At 32.8% G+C, this 15,590-nt stretch overlaps 1 protein-coding gene across 15 annotated transcripts in view; it reads left to right on the forward strand.

Annotated features, from left to right (window-relative positions):
* ARB2A (ARB2 cotranscriptional regulator A) overlaps positions 1-15,590 on the forward strand; it is a 493,453-nt gene that overhangs the window by 140,385 nt on the left and 337,478 nt on the right. For 12 of the 15 annotated variants that reach the window (XM_034959777.3, XM_055112191.1, XM_063604383.1 and 9 more), the window contains 2 exons: positions 6,718-6,783; positions 12,256-12,447. The exons of 1 other annotated variant lie outside the window; for it this stretch is intronic. In XM_034959777.3, coding sequence (XP_034815668.1) covers positions 6,718-6,783; positions 12,256-12,447 — 258 coding nt within the window. The remainder of the gene's footprint in view (positions 1-6,717; positions 6,784-12,255; positions 12,448-15,590) is intronic. 2 more of the 15 variants (XM_063604384.1, XM_055112192.2) reach the window with 1 other exon arrangement.

Genomic DNA, 15,590 nt, shown 5'->3' on the forward strand with positions numbered 1-15,590 from the left:
GAGGTCAGGAGATCAAGACCATCCTGGCTAACAGGGTGAAATCCCGTCTCTACTAAAAGTACAAAAAATTAGCCGAGCGTGGTCGTGGGCACCTGTAATCCCAGCTACTCAGGTGGCTGAGGCAGGAGAATGGCGTGAACCCAGGAGACAGAGCTTGCAGTGAGCTGAGATCGCACCACTGCACTCCAGCCTGGGCAACTGTGCAAGACTCCATCTCAAATTAAAAAAAAAAGGGAAGTTTATCTTCAAAATATTTTTAAACTTTCAATATAGTAAGAGCTTATAATATCAAACTTCATTTACATTTGTGATACATTGTAGTGTGATAAATCATATTGCTTGTTTTGACTCCTTTGGGCTGATTTGTGAAATCAGGGCTTTCTAAGCAAATGAATAATGTTAAAAGAAGATGCTTATGTAAAAGTAAACTATTTTCAACTGTTTTGTAAGTATCCATTTAATGTAAACATGATATATGTAATTATTTCAAGCAGAAAACAGAGTATTATTATCACTTAAGTGTATTCATTATAAATGACTTAATTTCATTCTGCCATTTAGAACCAAATTTCTACTAGGCAATGATTTATTATCCTAAGGCTGTTTACAAATTGTTTCTTTTCTTTTTTTGGTTGTGGGGAGAATCAAACCCCAGTGTCCCACATAACAGGTAGGTATACTTACCGCTATGCAAGCACGGAAAAAATGGTTTATTTTAAAATATTTTAAGCATTTAAAAGTTATTTTTCTTTTAAAATGTTTCAGATGTTTAAAAACTTTTAAAAAATGATTTCTTCTAATGTTTTAGTTCATATTTTATTAATTCAGATACTTACTGAGTCTGTTTTCTAAGATTTTATTTGGTTGAAAGAGGCATAAAAATTTTATAGATATATTTAAATCTTTTAGAGTTTCCCTTTTGATTCAATTTATCCACCTTTACGTTTAAAGTCAGGATTCTCTTAGCATTTACGTGTCATCTATAGGGATGGGTATGACTGGTGATGTATGGGTATTGGTGTTTTATGTCTTGGGCTGATGTTCTTACTCTCCTAATATGCCTAATATAGAAATTTTTTATCTTATGTAGTTAATAAAGTTGTAAAATAACAGTTGTTATTGCGTGAATCAATAAGGCCAAATTTAGTTTGTTACTATTGAGAAATTTTCTTCTGAGGAAGAAAGAATGAAAGCTTGAATATCTGGTAATAAAATAAACTTTGTGTTTAATTGAAGTATTTATATTATTTACCTTACCTATGCAGTAATATATATTATCGTGTATTACATTTTATTTCTCAAAAGGATCTGTAGTACCTTCTAGGAGGCTTCTTAATGTCACTCTTCCCCACCCCCTTAAATTATAACTAGCTAGAATAATTTCAGTGCTGTTACTGGACTAAAGGTTATCATTGCTGGCTTCTTATTTAATTAAAGACCTGAAGTAATGCTGAGATGAATGAGGAACATGATAAGCACATAGTAAGTGCTTAATAAATGTCAAAAGTAAATTCATAGTAGGATGAATATAACCCTTCTATTGGAAGTGCTCCATGGAGAAGTCATTTTTATTATACTTCATTTTCCTTATTTCTATGTTTTATTTCATTGATCACCCCTGCTCTCCTTTTAACAATTTTCTTTAATCCCTGCATGCAGAAACTCTGAGCTGGAAAAATTTGAGTCAGACTCTAATTCCTTGAGGGCATTACTGTATTAGTAGTCAGGATATTTATTCCATGAATATATAATCTCAAAATTATTTTTCTGTCACTTCCATTGTGAATTCATTTAACTTTTATCTTTATGGCAGCTTCTTAGGAATCAGAAGAAATCCAGGAAAATTGCCAGGTGTAGGAGATTTTTCTTTCCAGTGTTTCTTTCAAATGACACTAGACATCTTCATGTGTAGTACAAGTACCTTATAACAGAGTATAATCAGTTCTCCTGTCTTGTCGCTTATAACATTGCTGACATTCATTCTGCTTATCTCTAATCACAAAATACATTGTTGCTGTTATTTTAAACAAACTGTTATCTGTTAGATCAAATAAGAATAATAAAATATTTTATTTTACCTTCATTTCTTTCTTGTCTGACACTCCTGTTTCTTTGTGTTGATCCAAATTCCTGACCTCTGTAATTTTCATTTTCTCTGAAATAAGTTTTAACATTTCTTGTGAGGCAAGTTTACTGGCAAAAAAAAAAAAAAAAAAAAAAAAGAAGAGAAAAATTCCCTAAATTTTTATTTGTCTCAGAAAGTCATTATTTCTCCCTCACTTTTGAAGGATAACTTTGCAGGATATAAAATTCTAGGTTGGTGGGGTTTCTTTCAACACTGAGTAATTCCCTCCTCTGTCTTCTTGCTTACATAGTTTGTAAGAGAAGTCCAATGTAATTCTCATCTTTGTTCCTCTGTAAGTAAATTTCCACCCTTCCCCCACCAGCTTCTTTTAAGATTTTCACTTTGGCAAGGTATAGTTTTTTTTGTTTGTTTCTTTGTTTTATTTATCCAGCTTGATGCTGTCTGCACTTCCTGGATCTGTTACTTTTTATCTGTCATTAATTTTGGAATATTCTCAACCATCATTGCTTCAAATATTTTCTCTGTTTCTTTGCTCTTCTCCTCCTTGTATTCTCATTATGCATAAGTTACACCTTGTGTGATTGCCCCACAGTTCTCTAATATTCTGTATTGTCTTTTCATTCTTGTTTTCTCTTTGCATTTACATTTTGAACATTTCCATTAACTTATCTTTAAGCTCATTGAGTCTTTCCTTGGCCATGTCCAGTCTACTAATTAGCCTAGTAAACCCAGTCTTCATTTTTGTTACAGTGGTTGTGATCTAACATTTACTTTTTATTGTATCTTGGTTTCCATGTTTCTCCTTACATTACCCATCTGTTCCTGTATGTGGTGCATTTTTCCAATAAAGCCTTAACATATTATAGTTGTTTTAAATTCCTAATCTGATGATTCCACTATCTCTGCTATATCTGAGTCTAGTTCTGATGTTTGGTTTGTCTCTTCAGATCATGGGGGTTTTGTTTGTTTGTTTTTGCCTTTTAGCAGCCTGGTAACTACTTGTTGAAAGCCTGATATGTATATCAGGTAAAAGGAACTGAAGTAAATAGGTCTTTAGTGTGAGATTTTATGTTTATTTGGCTAGGCATTAGATTGTGTTTATTGTTTGCTTTAGCTGCATGTCAGAGGCTACAGTTTCCTCTAGGTTCTTTGTTTTTGTCTCCTCTATTGTCTTTGGTTTTTTTCTAGGGTCCTTAAAAAGGGCCTGACTCTTAGAGTTATTTTAGCTGTAATCCCCTGGTATTTTATAGGAACTCTGTTGATATGGTGGTAACTTAGGGTAGATGGGGAGATATTCTATAGTCCTCTATTAGGTCTCATCTCTTAAATGAGCCGGAGCTGGGCATTTCCCTTTCTGCCAGGTCAGCTAGGTTCTGGTAAAATAGTTTCTCTTCAACTATTGCAGGCATTGTTAAAGACAATAGAGAGCTCTGGAGTATTTTTAAATGGTTACTTTTCCCCTTCCCCTGCGGGAGAGTTTTTATGTAGTCTTCGTAGTGAGAACCTAGTAGCCCTCCTGGAAGTAAAACTCATAAAAATTTGTCCCCTCCCCCTTAAGGTTGAACCTCCTCCTAGTTTTTAACTCTTAAGCTAGTCCACACCCCGCCAGCAGTTCCTCCGTTGCAGTTTGAAGTGTTCTTATGTTAGTACTGGCTTCAGCTGAGGTACCCTGTAAACTGATTTTATATCTGCTTGTCTGTCTCTCTCCATTTTCAGGGAAGCAGTTTGCTCTGTGGCCTCACTTCTCTGATGGATCTAATGAGAGTTGTTGACTTTCAGTTTGTTCAGCCTTTTTTGTTTTTGTAAGGTCAGTAGTACCTACTTCCAAGCTCTATATACATCAGACCAGACAACGGAAATTCTCTGTTTCTTATTAGAATGAAAACATAATTTTAGAGCCTGCGTAGTCTCTTAAGCCTTTTCTTTTCCATCTATAAACACAGCTCCCAGTGAACATTTGAACACAGATGACATTTGGAAAGAAATACTTTTTTCATCTCCTTTTTGAAATTATCTTTTTCATTTTTTGGTTTTTCTAAATGCAGAGTGCAATTCTATGCAATCTGGAAGGCAATGAATGAGTCCTTGATGCTTTCTTCCTAAGCCTTGATTTAGCAATTAGAAAATGTTTTTTTTTAAAAATCTTGAACTTGTATCTCCCTCAAAAGATGTAGACAGGATGGACAGAGAGGAGAATTCATGTACAATTTTAAGTATCTTCTGTTTGCCAGAGTATCCTGTGAATACAAGAAGGAATAAAGGTAGGAGACCGAAATTATAGTGTTCTATAAGTAGATGTGTAACAGACAGGTAACAATATTCGAGTAGTATGTTAGACAATGATATTCAGTCATGTCCAGAGGCAAATAGAGGTGAGACACTTTGCCATACCTTGGAGGGTTGGGATGAGACCGTGAGAGTTACCTGAAGGAGTTGACATGTGATCTGTATTTTGGAGGATGACTAGAGCTGAGGAGAGCATGCTGAACACGGAGAATTGCCTATAAGATAGATGATTTCATCTATGGTTGCTTTTTTCCTACAGTAAGGATTTGGAGATCAAAGCAAATTAGGCAAGTTAGGTAGTGTTTCTCCAACTCTTACTTGATATATAGTTTTATTACTTGGTTTGCTATGTTGCAAATTCCAGACTTGCTCTATCGTGTTTTTCAAAGCTAAATAAGCAATTTTTGAGTTTTCGAATTGTTTTATATTATCCTGTAGTATAAACCTTGAGGATTAACTGATGTACCTAGTAAGAGCTGTTGACTTCTAGTTTGTCCAGCTTTTTTCTTTTTGTAAGGTCAGTAGTATTTAATTTTTTAATTCTCAGATTATGTCTCAAGTATTTGGCATGGTGGTAGAATTCATTTGGATTAAATTTCATTGGTTTTGTTGTTACTTCAAATGTAGGGATATTTTGTGATTTCATAGATAGTAGGATATTTTCAGAAATGTTAAACCACTCATTTTGCTAATCTTATTTAATCTATTTCTCTTAAAGCAGCAGGTCATAATATATAACTTTACACATATGTTTAGTTTGAACCTCCACATTTTTAGTTTACTCTTATAAGTCTACAGTACCACTACATCCCAGTGAAGGTATAATCAACATAATTTTAACTACTATGTTGAAATGTAAGAATACTATTAGTTTAATAACTAGCATTTTATTACCTAGTTCTAATGTAGTATCATAGCTTTTGAAATTACCATTACCAGCCAAGATAAAGCTGTTCTAGCATACATCTAATATACTGTTTCTAAAATGAAATGAATACGTATACATAGAAGAAAGAATTTTGGACTCCTTGAAGAAAGCAGGATAAAGAATCTATTTTAGATTACGAATACAGCACCAAAGCAATTGACATCTTAATTTTCTAAAAAAATCATCCTGTGATTTTGTTTCATAAAATTTGACTTTTAATTATGTTTCTGCTAAAATTATTCTCTGAGGTATTTTGCATAGATAACTTAAGACATTTTGGGGTGGAGAAACACTCCTTAAAATGACCATTAGTACCACCTATTTAATATTTGTTTTTATTCCAGGTGTCTGCTTCCTTACTCTTTGCCTTCCTTAACAGAAATAGTATGTTGATTTTCTTTTGCTGCTATAACAAATTACTATAAATTTAGAGGCTTAAAGCAACACAAATTTATTATCTTAACAATTCTGTAGGTCGGAAGTCCCGTATGAGTTTCACTGGGCTAAAATCAAGGTGTGAACAAGCTGTTTTTAGGATCTAGGGGAGAATTCGTTTACTGCTTATAAGGGTTGCTGGCCGAATTCAGTTCCTTGCAGTTGTAGGACTGAGGTCTCATTTTCTTACTGCTGTAAACTGAAGGTTATTCCACTTTATAAAAGCTACCAAATTTCTTGGCTTGTTTTCTTCCTCCATGTTGAAAACAAGCAATAGCCAGTTGAGTCACTTTGCATCTCTCTGACCCACTGTTCTTCTGTAATCTTCTACTTTTAAAGACATACATCACCCAGATAATCCTAGAAAATCTCGCCATTTCAAGGTTCTAAACTTCAGTTATATCTGTTGGTTCATTTAATATGTCACATAACTTATTCACAGTTTCCAGGAATTAGGACATGGACATCTAGAGGAACTGTGTTTCTTCCTAGCATAAGCAGTGTTACTGACAGGTCCCTGACTTTCTGGATGAGTTTTCCTTTTCTGTTTAGAATACCTCTGACTTTTTCCTCCTCGATTCAGTGAACACAAAAGAGGTGTTGAGATTCAGAGTCACTAAGGTGCCATTAATATATTAAATATAATGCCTATAGGAAAATAATAGGAGAAACAAATTTTAGAAACACTGAAAAAAGAAAATATACTTTCAGAGTATTCTCTTGAAAAAGAGAAAGTTGTGTATATTTTTGTTAATGTATATTAATTGTTCCTAATCCTTAATACAAAGGTTCATAGTTATTCATACAGCAGCAGGAAGTAAACCATTATGGGTAATTAGGAGTCTCTTAATATAGTATCAGAGCATTCCAAGATGAAGAGATATTTACTCAGAGCAATAACTTGCAACAATTTACCAAAATTTATGTCAGTTTTGATAATGGATGACATTGGATCTTAATGTGTTATTTCTTTCCTACTTAGATCATCACCAAGTATGTATATGAGCTCCTGGAAAAGGATTGTAATTTGAAAAAAATATCTATTCCAGTAAGTCAAATTTTAAAGAAATGTTTATTTCAAATGAAATGTTTATTTCCAAGTAAAATAGTTTTTAATTCAGAAGAAAACTTTTGTTTTGGGTTGACTGTGATAAGTTTAAATGTTAGGGTTTATTGTGTTGATAGCGATAATTTTAAATGCTTATTAGTATACCTCATCTCATTCTGCACAGTAGTTCTTATAAAGAATACTCTTCAGTATAAAGTAAAAACCGATTTCTAGTCTCTTTGAAAATGATGACTCAATTAAAAGGATTACCCTTACCTGTACCCTTTCTCATTTCACTGGAATAATTTATTTTTATTTATTTGTGGTAAACCAGTGCAGTTTTTGTTACATTAGACGTTCACTATCTCTTTAAATATTTCTTGGTTTTTAAAAATATGTCTTATTTCTACACATAGTATGTTGTTTCCTCTATACATTCCCAAATTCATTCCTGGTGCTTCCTGTTTCATAACCCTGCTCCTTCCCTTTTTGGCAGAACATTTTTTTGAATTTTGCACATTTTGACACTTCAGAGTGAAAAAGTTTGAGATTTGTTCTCAGACTCAAATTTTCAAAAAACAAAACGAAACAAAAAACACAAACCCCTGTTATTTTAAATGTAAACCACAAAATATTAAGCTTTAAAATGAAGAGATTGTAATCGTGTGTGAAACGGTGGTTGGACTAGATTGGAGGATCTTTGCCGTCCCTGACAACTTTATGATTTTATGATATATAAGAATCTGGGAGACTTAATGAAAGTAATTCATTTAAGGCACAACACTTTGCATATAGATAATTTTGTTTGCATGAAATGTTGCATGAGTTTTAAAAATTCTTTGGATAGTGCTATTTTATTATAAATTCGAGGGTTTGAGGATTTCTTAATATTGTCCCTCTCCAGAACTGATTCCATAGTTCCTTTTTTAAAGGAAACCTTTTTATTTGATTTTCCGTAAGTAACCTCAAGTGCAAGATCACATTATTAGTCATTCACTCATTATTCATTTATTCAACATATATTTATTTAAATGTTTTTTAGGTGATGGACACTGGTCCAAGTGCTTATGATGGATTAGTCAATAAAATATTATTCTGTGTAACAGCTACATCAACCCTTGGTTTATTTGGAAATTTTTCTTCCTTTACAGACAAGATTTTAGTACCTTTCTGGGAATGAATATACCAGTCTTTTTTGAATTTAAACTTACTGTCTTAGTTTTGACTTTAGGCCTAGCATTTTACTTCATTTAAAGTATATATTGAAATTTGGTCTTCTGGAAAGTCAGGGTAGAATTTTGTCACTTTGCCCAGTTTTCCTTTCTTGTTAATTTTATTTCTTTCAGAGTTTCTGAAGAATGATATTTAAAGAGCATTAGGTTAATTTATTGATACAACACAATTAATATTGAGTCTGCTAACTCTATAATACTTCTAGTTCTAGGGAACCCTTAAACTCACTTCAGTCTCCAAATTTCTAGAACAAATCACAAAATAATTGGCTGTATACAGCATGTTATATGTTTAAGTTTCATTATTGATCTTTATAGATGGAAGAGAACTCTGTATTATGGATCTGATTATCCTTTGATTTTAAATTTGGAATATAAAGCTAATAAGCAAGAGAGATTTACTTTATATGAAACTTAAGCATCATGCCCATCTTTGGTTAATAAAGTTTCCCTTATTTTGTAAACTTAAAAACTCTGAATTTTGTCTTAGGAAATTAATATTTCCCTTTAAATTATCACATATTTGGTACTGTTGTGAAACTTCTCTTCACAACTATTTTTCAATAGCTATTAGCTTTCTCCCGAGCTCTCTTAAATCTCAGAGTGAGAGTGGGTTTTTGTATGTGGGTGTCTGTAAATAGTTGTTCTTTTTACTTAAAGAATACCATCAAACCTTTTTTTTCCTGGTGATGAACTCTTTTAGTTTTATAGTTGAAACTATTTTAAAAGGGAAAAAGAACCATTTTTTAAATGACAGCTCTTTGTGGAACCCATGATTTGATAGTAAACATTATGATCATGCCTGTGTTTAATCCACATCTCTCATAAATAGGCATAAAGTATTCTCAATTATAGTAAAATATCTCATACTAGTATAGAACTCTGGAGACATGAATTAACAACTTCACTACAAATTTTCACGTAGTTTATTACATGCATCATGTTTCAGCAATTAATGGTGTTCACGAGTATTCCACAATGAATTGGTAACTGCTAAAATTGTTTGGTGCAGTCTTACCAACCAAAAGGTGTCTGAGATTGATTTGTAATAAAGTGAGGTGGTTCACTGGAATGACCATTATGTGTATTCCTTAATGAAAGCTTAGCTTAATAAATTACCACTGTTTGAAGATAAATGGCCTTGGAACAGCCGTATGTTCAAACTTAATTAGGTTAATGAAGAAGAAATTATTTTATTAATATAGATACCTTACTATTTAAAATTAGCACTAACTTTATAGAAAGTACATTGTAGTTACCATGTGCAGAGTCAGAGTTCTATGTAAACTGAGGTGAATATTAGCCAATGACCAGCTAAAATACTGCGCTTACCCCTTACTCATTAATATTATTACATTTTTCATTTTCATTGTTGTTTTTCTTTAATATTCTGATATTCTCATATTTTGAAAGTCAACTTTTCTCAGTATTCAGGTAAAACTTTAATTTATTCATGGCTACCTTAATTTGTAGCCCCTTAAAAATTATTTAGCAGCGTTTTTTTTAAAATGTGATTCCCTTTTCCCTCTTTTTTCTTTTTTGAGACAGAGTCTCACTCTGTTGCACAAGCTGAGTGCTGTGGTGCAGTCATGGCTTAGTGCAGCCTTGACTTCCTGGCCTCAAGCAATTCTCCAGCCTCAGCTTGCCAAGTAGCTGGGACTACAGGTGCACACCACCACACCTAGCTAATTTTTGATTATTTGTAGAGACAGGGTCTCACTGTGTTGCCCAGGTTGGTTTCGAACTCCTGGACTCAAGTGGTCCTTTATCGAGCAGCATTTTAATATAAAAAATACATTTTTATCATCTGAAAATAAGTTTCTTTCAGTTCTAAGTGATTACTGTGGACTTCAAAGTGCCAGTATTCCATTGCTTAAAAAATTGACTCAGTTTCTTGGTAACAGGGGACTTAGTCAAATAGGAAAAAAGAGACAGTGATCAGCACCTACTGGAATATCTGTACTACAGGTTTTTTCATGAAGGTGAATAGATATCCATCTCCATAGCCATTCCAGGATCCATTAAGGCCTCACTGACCTTAAGAGACACTTTTCTTTGTGCGTGTTTAGACATAGTGTTTAGTAATTGAGTGACTAGAAACCCCTGTGGCCTCTTTCTTGTTATACACTGACAGCTCTGCCTTTCAATTTTTTTATTTTGTTCTTATTATCGTTACTTTTTTTTTAGGCTTAACTGAGCAATTCTCCTATTTTTATATAATGTTCCTAGGTAAAAGGGAATTTTTCTTCTTAGGTTTGGTTTTCCTGTGTCTGTCATCCACTTATCTTTCTGTGTGGCTGTAGTCATATTTATTGTCATCATTATACTTTGTTTACTCTGGACATAGCATGCAGATGAAGCTAATATGATTGTGTTACACTTCATATCTCTCTTCCTGTATTTTTAGCTATTGCTAATAAAATTATAGTTATGTCATTTTAATTCTTTAACATTGTATAGCTCTTGTAAAATTCTCTATAATTATGTACTAGTTTAATCTTCAGTATATGCTTTCTGAACCAGGCAAGTATTATAACCATTTTAGAGGATCCATTATTTAGTTAAATGTCTTTTATCTAAAGGAAGTCACTGGTGAGGCTTGATAAGATTCCTCATTCCAAAAGTTTATTGTTTTTAATTACTGAGTGCCTACAATGTGCTAGGTTTTATTTTAGGTACTGAGACTATATAAGTGGATACAAACGAGAGAACTCTGTGCCTGCCTGGACTTACGTTCTAGTGGAGGGAGCAGGCGGTGAATAAACACATTTGCAAAAATATAGAGTAAAGCATACAATATGTTAGATGTTGGTATGTGCCGTGGAGGAAAATAAAACAGGGAAGGGGACTACGGAATTCTCGGGACATGTTCGGAATTTTAAAAGTGGTAGTCAGGGAAGGCTTCAATGAAAAGGTGTTATTTCTTCTTTAAGACCTGTGTCCATGCTGCTCTTGCTGAAATAATTGCCATTTTTGCTGTGTTTGCACAAATGCCTAAGCCATCTCTTACTGAAACTAGCCTGATTGTTTTAGAAGTACAGATATTTTATTTTATTTTATTTTTCTCTTCCTAAGCGTAATGACTGGGAGTATTTAGAATCCAGGGCTTTTTTTGGGGGGGGGGGGGCATCTAGAGTTTTTGTATACTTCCTATTTTGATGATTGTATGAACATATACAGTTGACAAAGTGAAGAGCTATTACGTTACACAATATGTGGATTGACCTTCTTTATGTAAGAGTACCAGCCACCAGAATGTCAACTTTCTGCTTGATCTGGCTATTGAAAGGCTTCCATTTCCAGTCACTCGCCAGTGCTGATGTGGAATACCACTCAGTGTGTCATGGCATATGTAACAAAAGGTTGGGAAGTTATCTCTTTCTAAAAGTGTTTTGTGTCTTTCAAATGTAAATCATACATCATATAGTTAACAATCTAAATATTAAGTACAATCAAAATGGATAAAAATATTTACTTTTTATTCTGTAAGTAACTAGTTTATAAAGTAAGTTCATTGGAGTACATAATGTGGCTTTGTAAAAATAATTGTTATATAATCCTGTGTTCACAATCTGAATGAAATTTGGAAGTCCATTTACATAGATCAGGTAAGAATAGAATAGATGGTTAGTTTTTAAATAGTTTCCTCTTCTTCCCCTTAAAAGTTTAGTGGTATTCCTGGCTGATATATGATTTTCCAATACGTCTATCTCCAATTTTAGTTTTCTATTTTTTATTATAGGTGCAATATATTTCTGTTATACAACTATAGACTTATAGTTGTGTGACCGTGGGCAACTTATTTAAACTCCCTAAGCCTCAATTTCTTCATCTATAAATCAATATAATAATAGTACCACCTAAATGGGTTGTTATTGAATGAGATAATGTTTTTACAACAGGTAGCATAGCAGCTAGACTATAGGAGGCACTAAAAAAGTAGTTATTTTTATTTACAATGATAATATAATACTAAATATACAATAATAATGAAGAGAAACATATTACCAATATTTTTTGTATTTTTATATTTAAATTACTATCATGTCTTGTCCCATCCAACTAATATATAATTGTTAACCTCTACTGAATATTTTAATTTTGTGTTAAAATTGTTTTTTACTTCTATAATTCTATAGTAACCATTTAATACTTTATAACAGCCATTAGTTGTTTTTTCATTTATGTGTATGCCTGATCAGAAGACATTTATTTATTATTTAATTTTATTTAATTACAGGTAGATGCCACTGAGAGTGAACCAAAGAGTTTTATCTTTATGAGTGAGGATGCTTTGACAAATCCACAGAAACTGATGGTTTTAATTCATGGTAGTGGTGTTGTCAGGGCAGGGCAGTGGGCTAGAAGACTTATTATAAATGAAGATCTGGACAGTGGCACACAGATACCGTTTATTAAAAGAGCTGTGGCTGTAAGTACAATTTCCTGGGGTTTTTTTTGGCATTTTATAGTACTGTTTTATTATATGTTTTTATGTTTCTTCAAAAAGTATATCCTAAGCATAATCTTATCTTTGGGTTGTTATTATTTATTTTACTTGTATGAAAGATTATTCTGCATTATTTTGCAGTTACAAAGAAAAACAAAGTGGCATCTTGAGCATACAAAGATTTAAATAATGTCTTTTGAGTGAATTATTTTTCTAAAATATTTTTAATCCTGTGAAATATGACAGGATTAATATTTTCTAAAGATATTTTTAATCCTGTGAAATATCAATTATCAAACTATCAAATATTTATCAACATTATTGAAAATAACTTCTGACAAAAATATCATGGCTGCTTTTGTAAACCTTTGCCTACCTAATTTGGTGAAGTTAGAAACTAAAGGAGATCTGCTACTTTGAATTAATCTCATATTATTTAAAGGAAGAGTTGGAATAACTAAACTTTTTTGTCGTTTCTTTAAAATGTTTTTTAGAGCCCACAAATAAAATGCTTTAAGCATGAGACATACACATACAGAATGGCAAAATGTAATGTTTAATGAATATTTTATTCTTATTTGCATTCAAACTTTTTAGAAACTCCTATTTTTAAATTGTGTTCAAGGTTTCTTTTCTTGCAATAGTGAAATGTTTTTCTGACATAATATTGGCATATTTTAATGTTTGACTGCTTTTGTTTTACTATTGCATTCATAAGTTCCATAGTGAACAGCCCAGTTTTGCAAAGTGTGAATTTCTTTCACATGAGTAGATTTTTTTTTTTAGAAAAACATAAACTGATACCTTGTATCAGTTTTGTAAAAAGTAAAAAGTCTTTTGTAAAAAGACTTTTGTAAAAAGTAAAGGAATATATGTGTCCATGTAGGCTTTATTTGTTTTATTTATAAGAATTATTACATTTTTGTAATTAAAATTAGAAAGGATTTCTTTAATACGCTGATGATTACAAAAGTCAAAGGTAACATGTTCTCTATTCTGTTAACTCAGAAATGAGAAATGAAGGCTCAGCCCAGCTCCTAAAAAACATTTTGGTTAATAGATTTTGAAACCCTTAAAATGCTAAAAGTAGAATTTCTTAGGTTAACTATGTGGTTTTTTTTCCACTTTTTGTGGATAGGCAAAGAATGGAAAGATACTACTTTTGATCTGGTTGCTAATTTCGACAGTGTATATTTTAGTAGAATTGAAGTAACTAAAATAAATTGAAGTTTAGACTAAATTAACTCACATAAAATATTATGTTTAAACTGTTTCGGATTTCAGGTTTTAAATGGTGAAATGAACTTTCTCTCTGACACATTTGTTTGTAGTTAGAACAGATCCTGTCTATGTATTTTCGGAAGAACATTATACGTAAAATGTGTTCACAATTTGATGAATATTTGAAAATATAACTTAGTAAAGAAAATTGGATGCTTTCAACATGCAGTGCTAGGTGAAATATTTTATGTAGTTACGTTGTCCCTGCTATAGATCACCTAAGCCTTTCCTATTCTGGAATATTTTATTGTTGTGTAAAGATTTCGCAGGGAAAGTCTATATGGAAAACCATGCCAAACATGTTTGTTTGAACAAACTTTGTGGTGATATCCCAAACAGGAGGGAGGAAGTTTGTCAGTAACATTACAATAGTAAGTCATTTTGTTCTTATAAGTAGGAATAGTGTTTTGGGGATAACAGCATTTCACTGTCTTGAATTTTTTCTTCTTAAAAAAATGGCAATTCATGATTCCTTGAAAAGAAGCAGCTGATTTCTAAGCATGCAGCACACGTAAAAATTTTAGTTTATGTATTTAATTCTCCTTATTTCTTAAAAAAATGAATATGAACATTATTATGGTAATTTTCTTCCTGGTGATTTAGAAACAGATCACTTTTAAATCTGGATAAAGTGATTTTACTACTTTGACTTTACCTTTTCATAGTGTTTTCTTCAAGGGTTGCTGTGTGGATGGGGAGGTGTTGGTTGAGTGAAAGATGATGGTATTTTAAGATGCAGGCAGAGGAAGACTAATAAACAGGGAATAAGAAGCTGTCCCATTCTTACTTTTTTTTTTTTAAATCAGGCTAGCTCTGCTTTTGTTTTTATTTGTTTGGACTTTTTCTAAAGTTTTATTTAAAGAAAGATTTCCAAAGTTTTCCAAAAGTTAGAACCTCTGGTCTGTTTTTCATGATCTGTGGGTTTTCATATCACAACTGAAGTAAATTCTGATATTTTGGGGGCCACACAATATTATCTTTACTCAGTATTGTTAATAATATTTCCTTATATTCCCTGCAGATTTTTGGTATAAGACTGAAATTCCTAAAATTGGATTCCTATCATTTTATGGTTCAAGCCTTTTTTCAATAGTAGAGCCCTGTCTAAGTGGACTGGTTTGTGAACAGTATTAAGTTTAAATATGTGAAGCCACTTAAGTTGAAAGGAGGGCATGGTGAATATTGGAACCACTCCCACAACAGCCCCTGAGATTTCTTCACCAAATGCCCCAGGGCTCCACAGGTCATAGTTTGAAAATCATAGGTATTCTAATCCTTGCATTTTAGATACTTCAGGACTTTATTATCGAAAGTGTATTAAGAGTTCATGTTGGAGGAATGGTGCATATCAGATAAATCCCCACAAGTGCTTCTGAGGTTGCCATCGCTAATATTCTTGGTGTTTGACAATCTTCGTTGCATAATGTGTTACCTGGAGTAAGAAACACTATTTCACGTAGCCAAGTACCAATTATTCAGCCTCTGATTGTGCAGCTTTAGAGTTACTCATACTTGTTTCTTCTTTGATGGCCTTTACTCACATACACCTTTTTAGGCATTTCCACTGGTCTCTAAAAAGGGGTAAAAAGCAGGAAACTCTATTCATGCCCAAGAGGCAGTGGTAGGAGCAGATGTTGACGTGGTCCAGGCCCAGAGTGAGCACAGGGTCCTGGCCCGCCATGACCCAGCTTCCATAGCAATGTGGGCCAGGCAGTCCCACACAGCTGAGGGTTTATTTATATTTCTCAGGCTCTAGCTATAAGGGGAAATGTAGAACTTGATGGCAGTTATATTTGTGAAAACAAGGATTGAGAAGTTATAGAAACTATTTGTAATAAAATCAG

This window comes from Pan paniscus, chromosome 4 (assembly GCF_029289425.2).
Source record: "Pan paniscus chromosome 4, NHGRI_mPanPan1-v2.0_pri, whole genome shotgun sequence".
Classification (NCBI taxonomy): domain Eukaryota; kingdom Metazoa; phylum Chordata; class Mammalia; order Primates; family Hominidae; genus Pan; species Pan paniscus.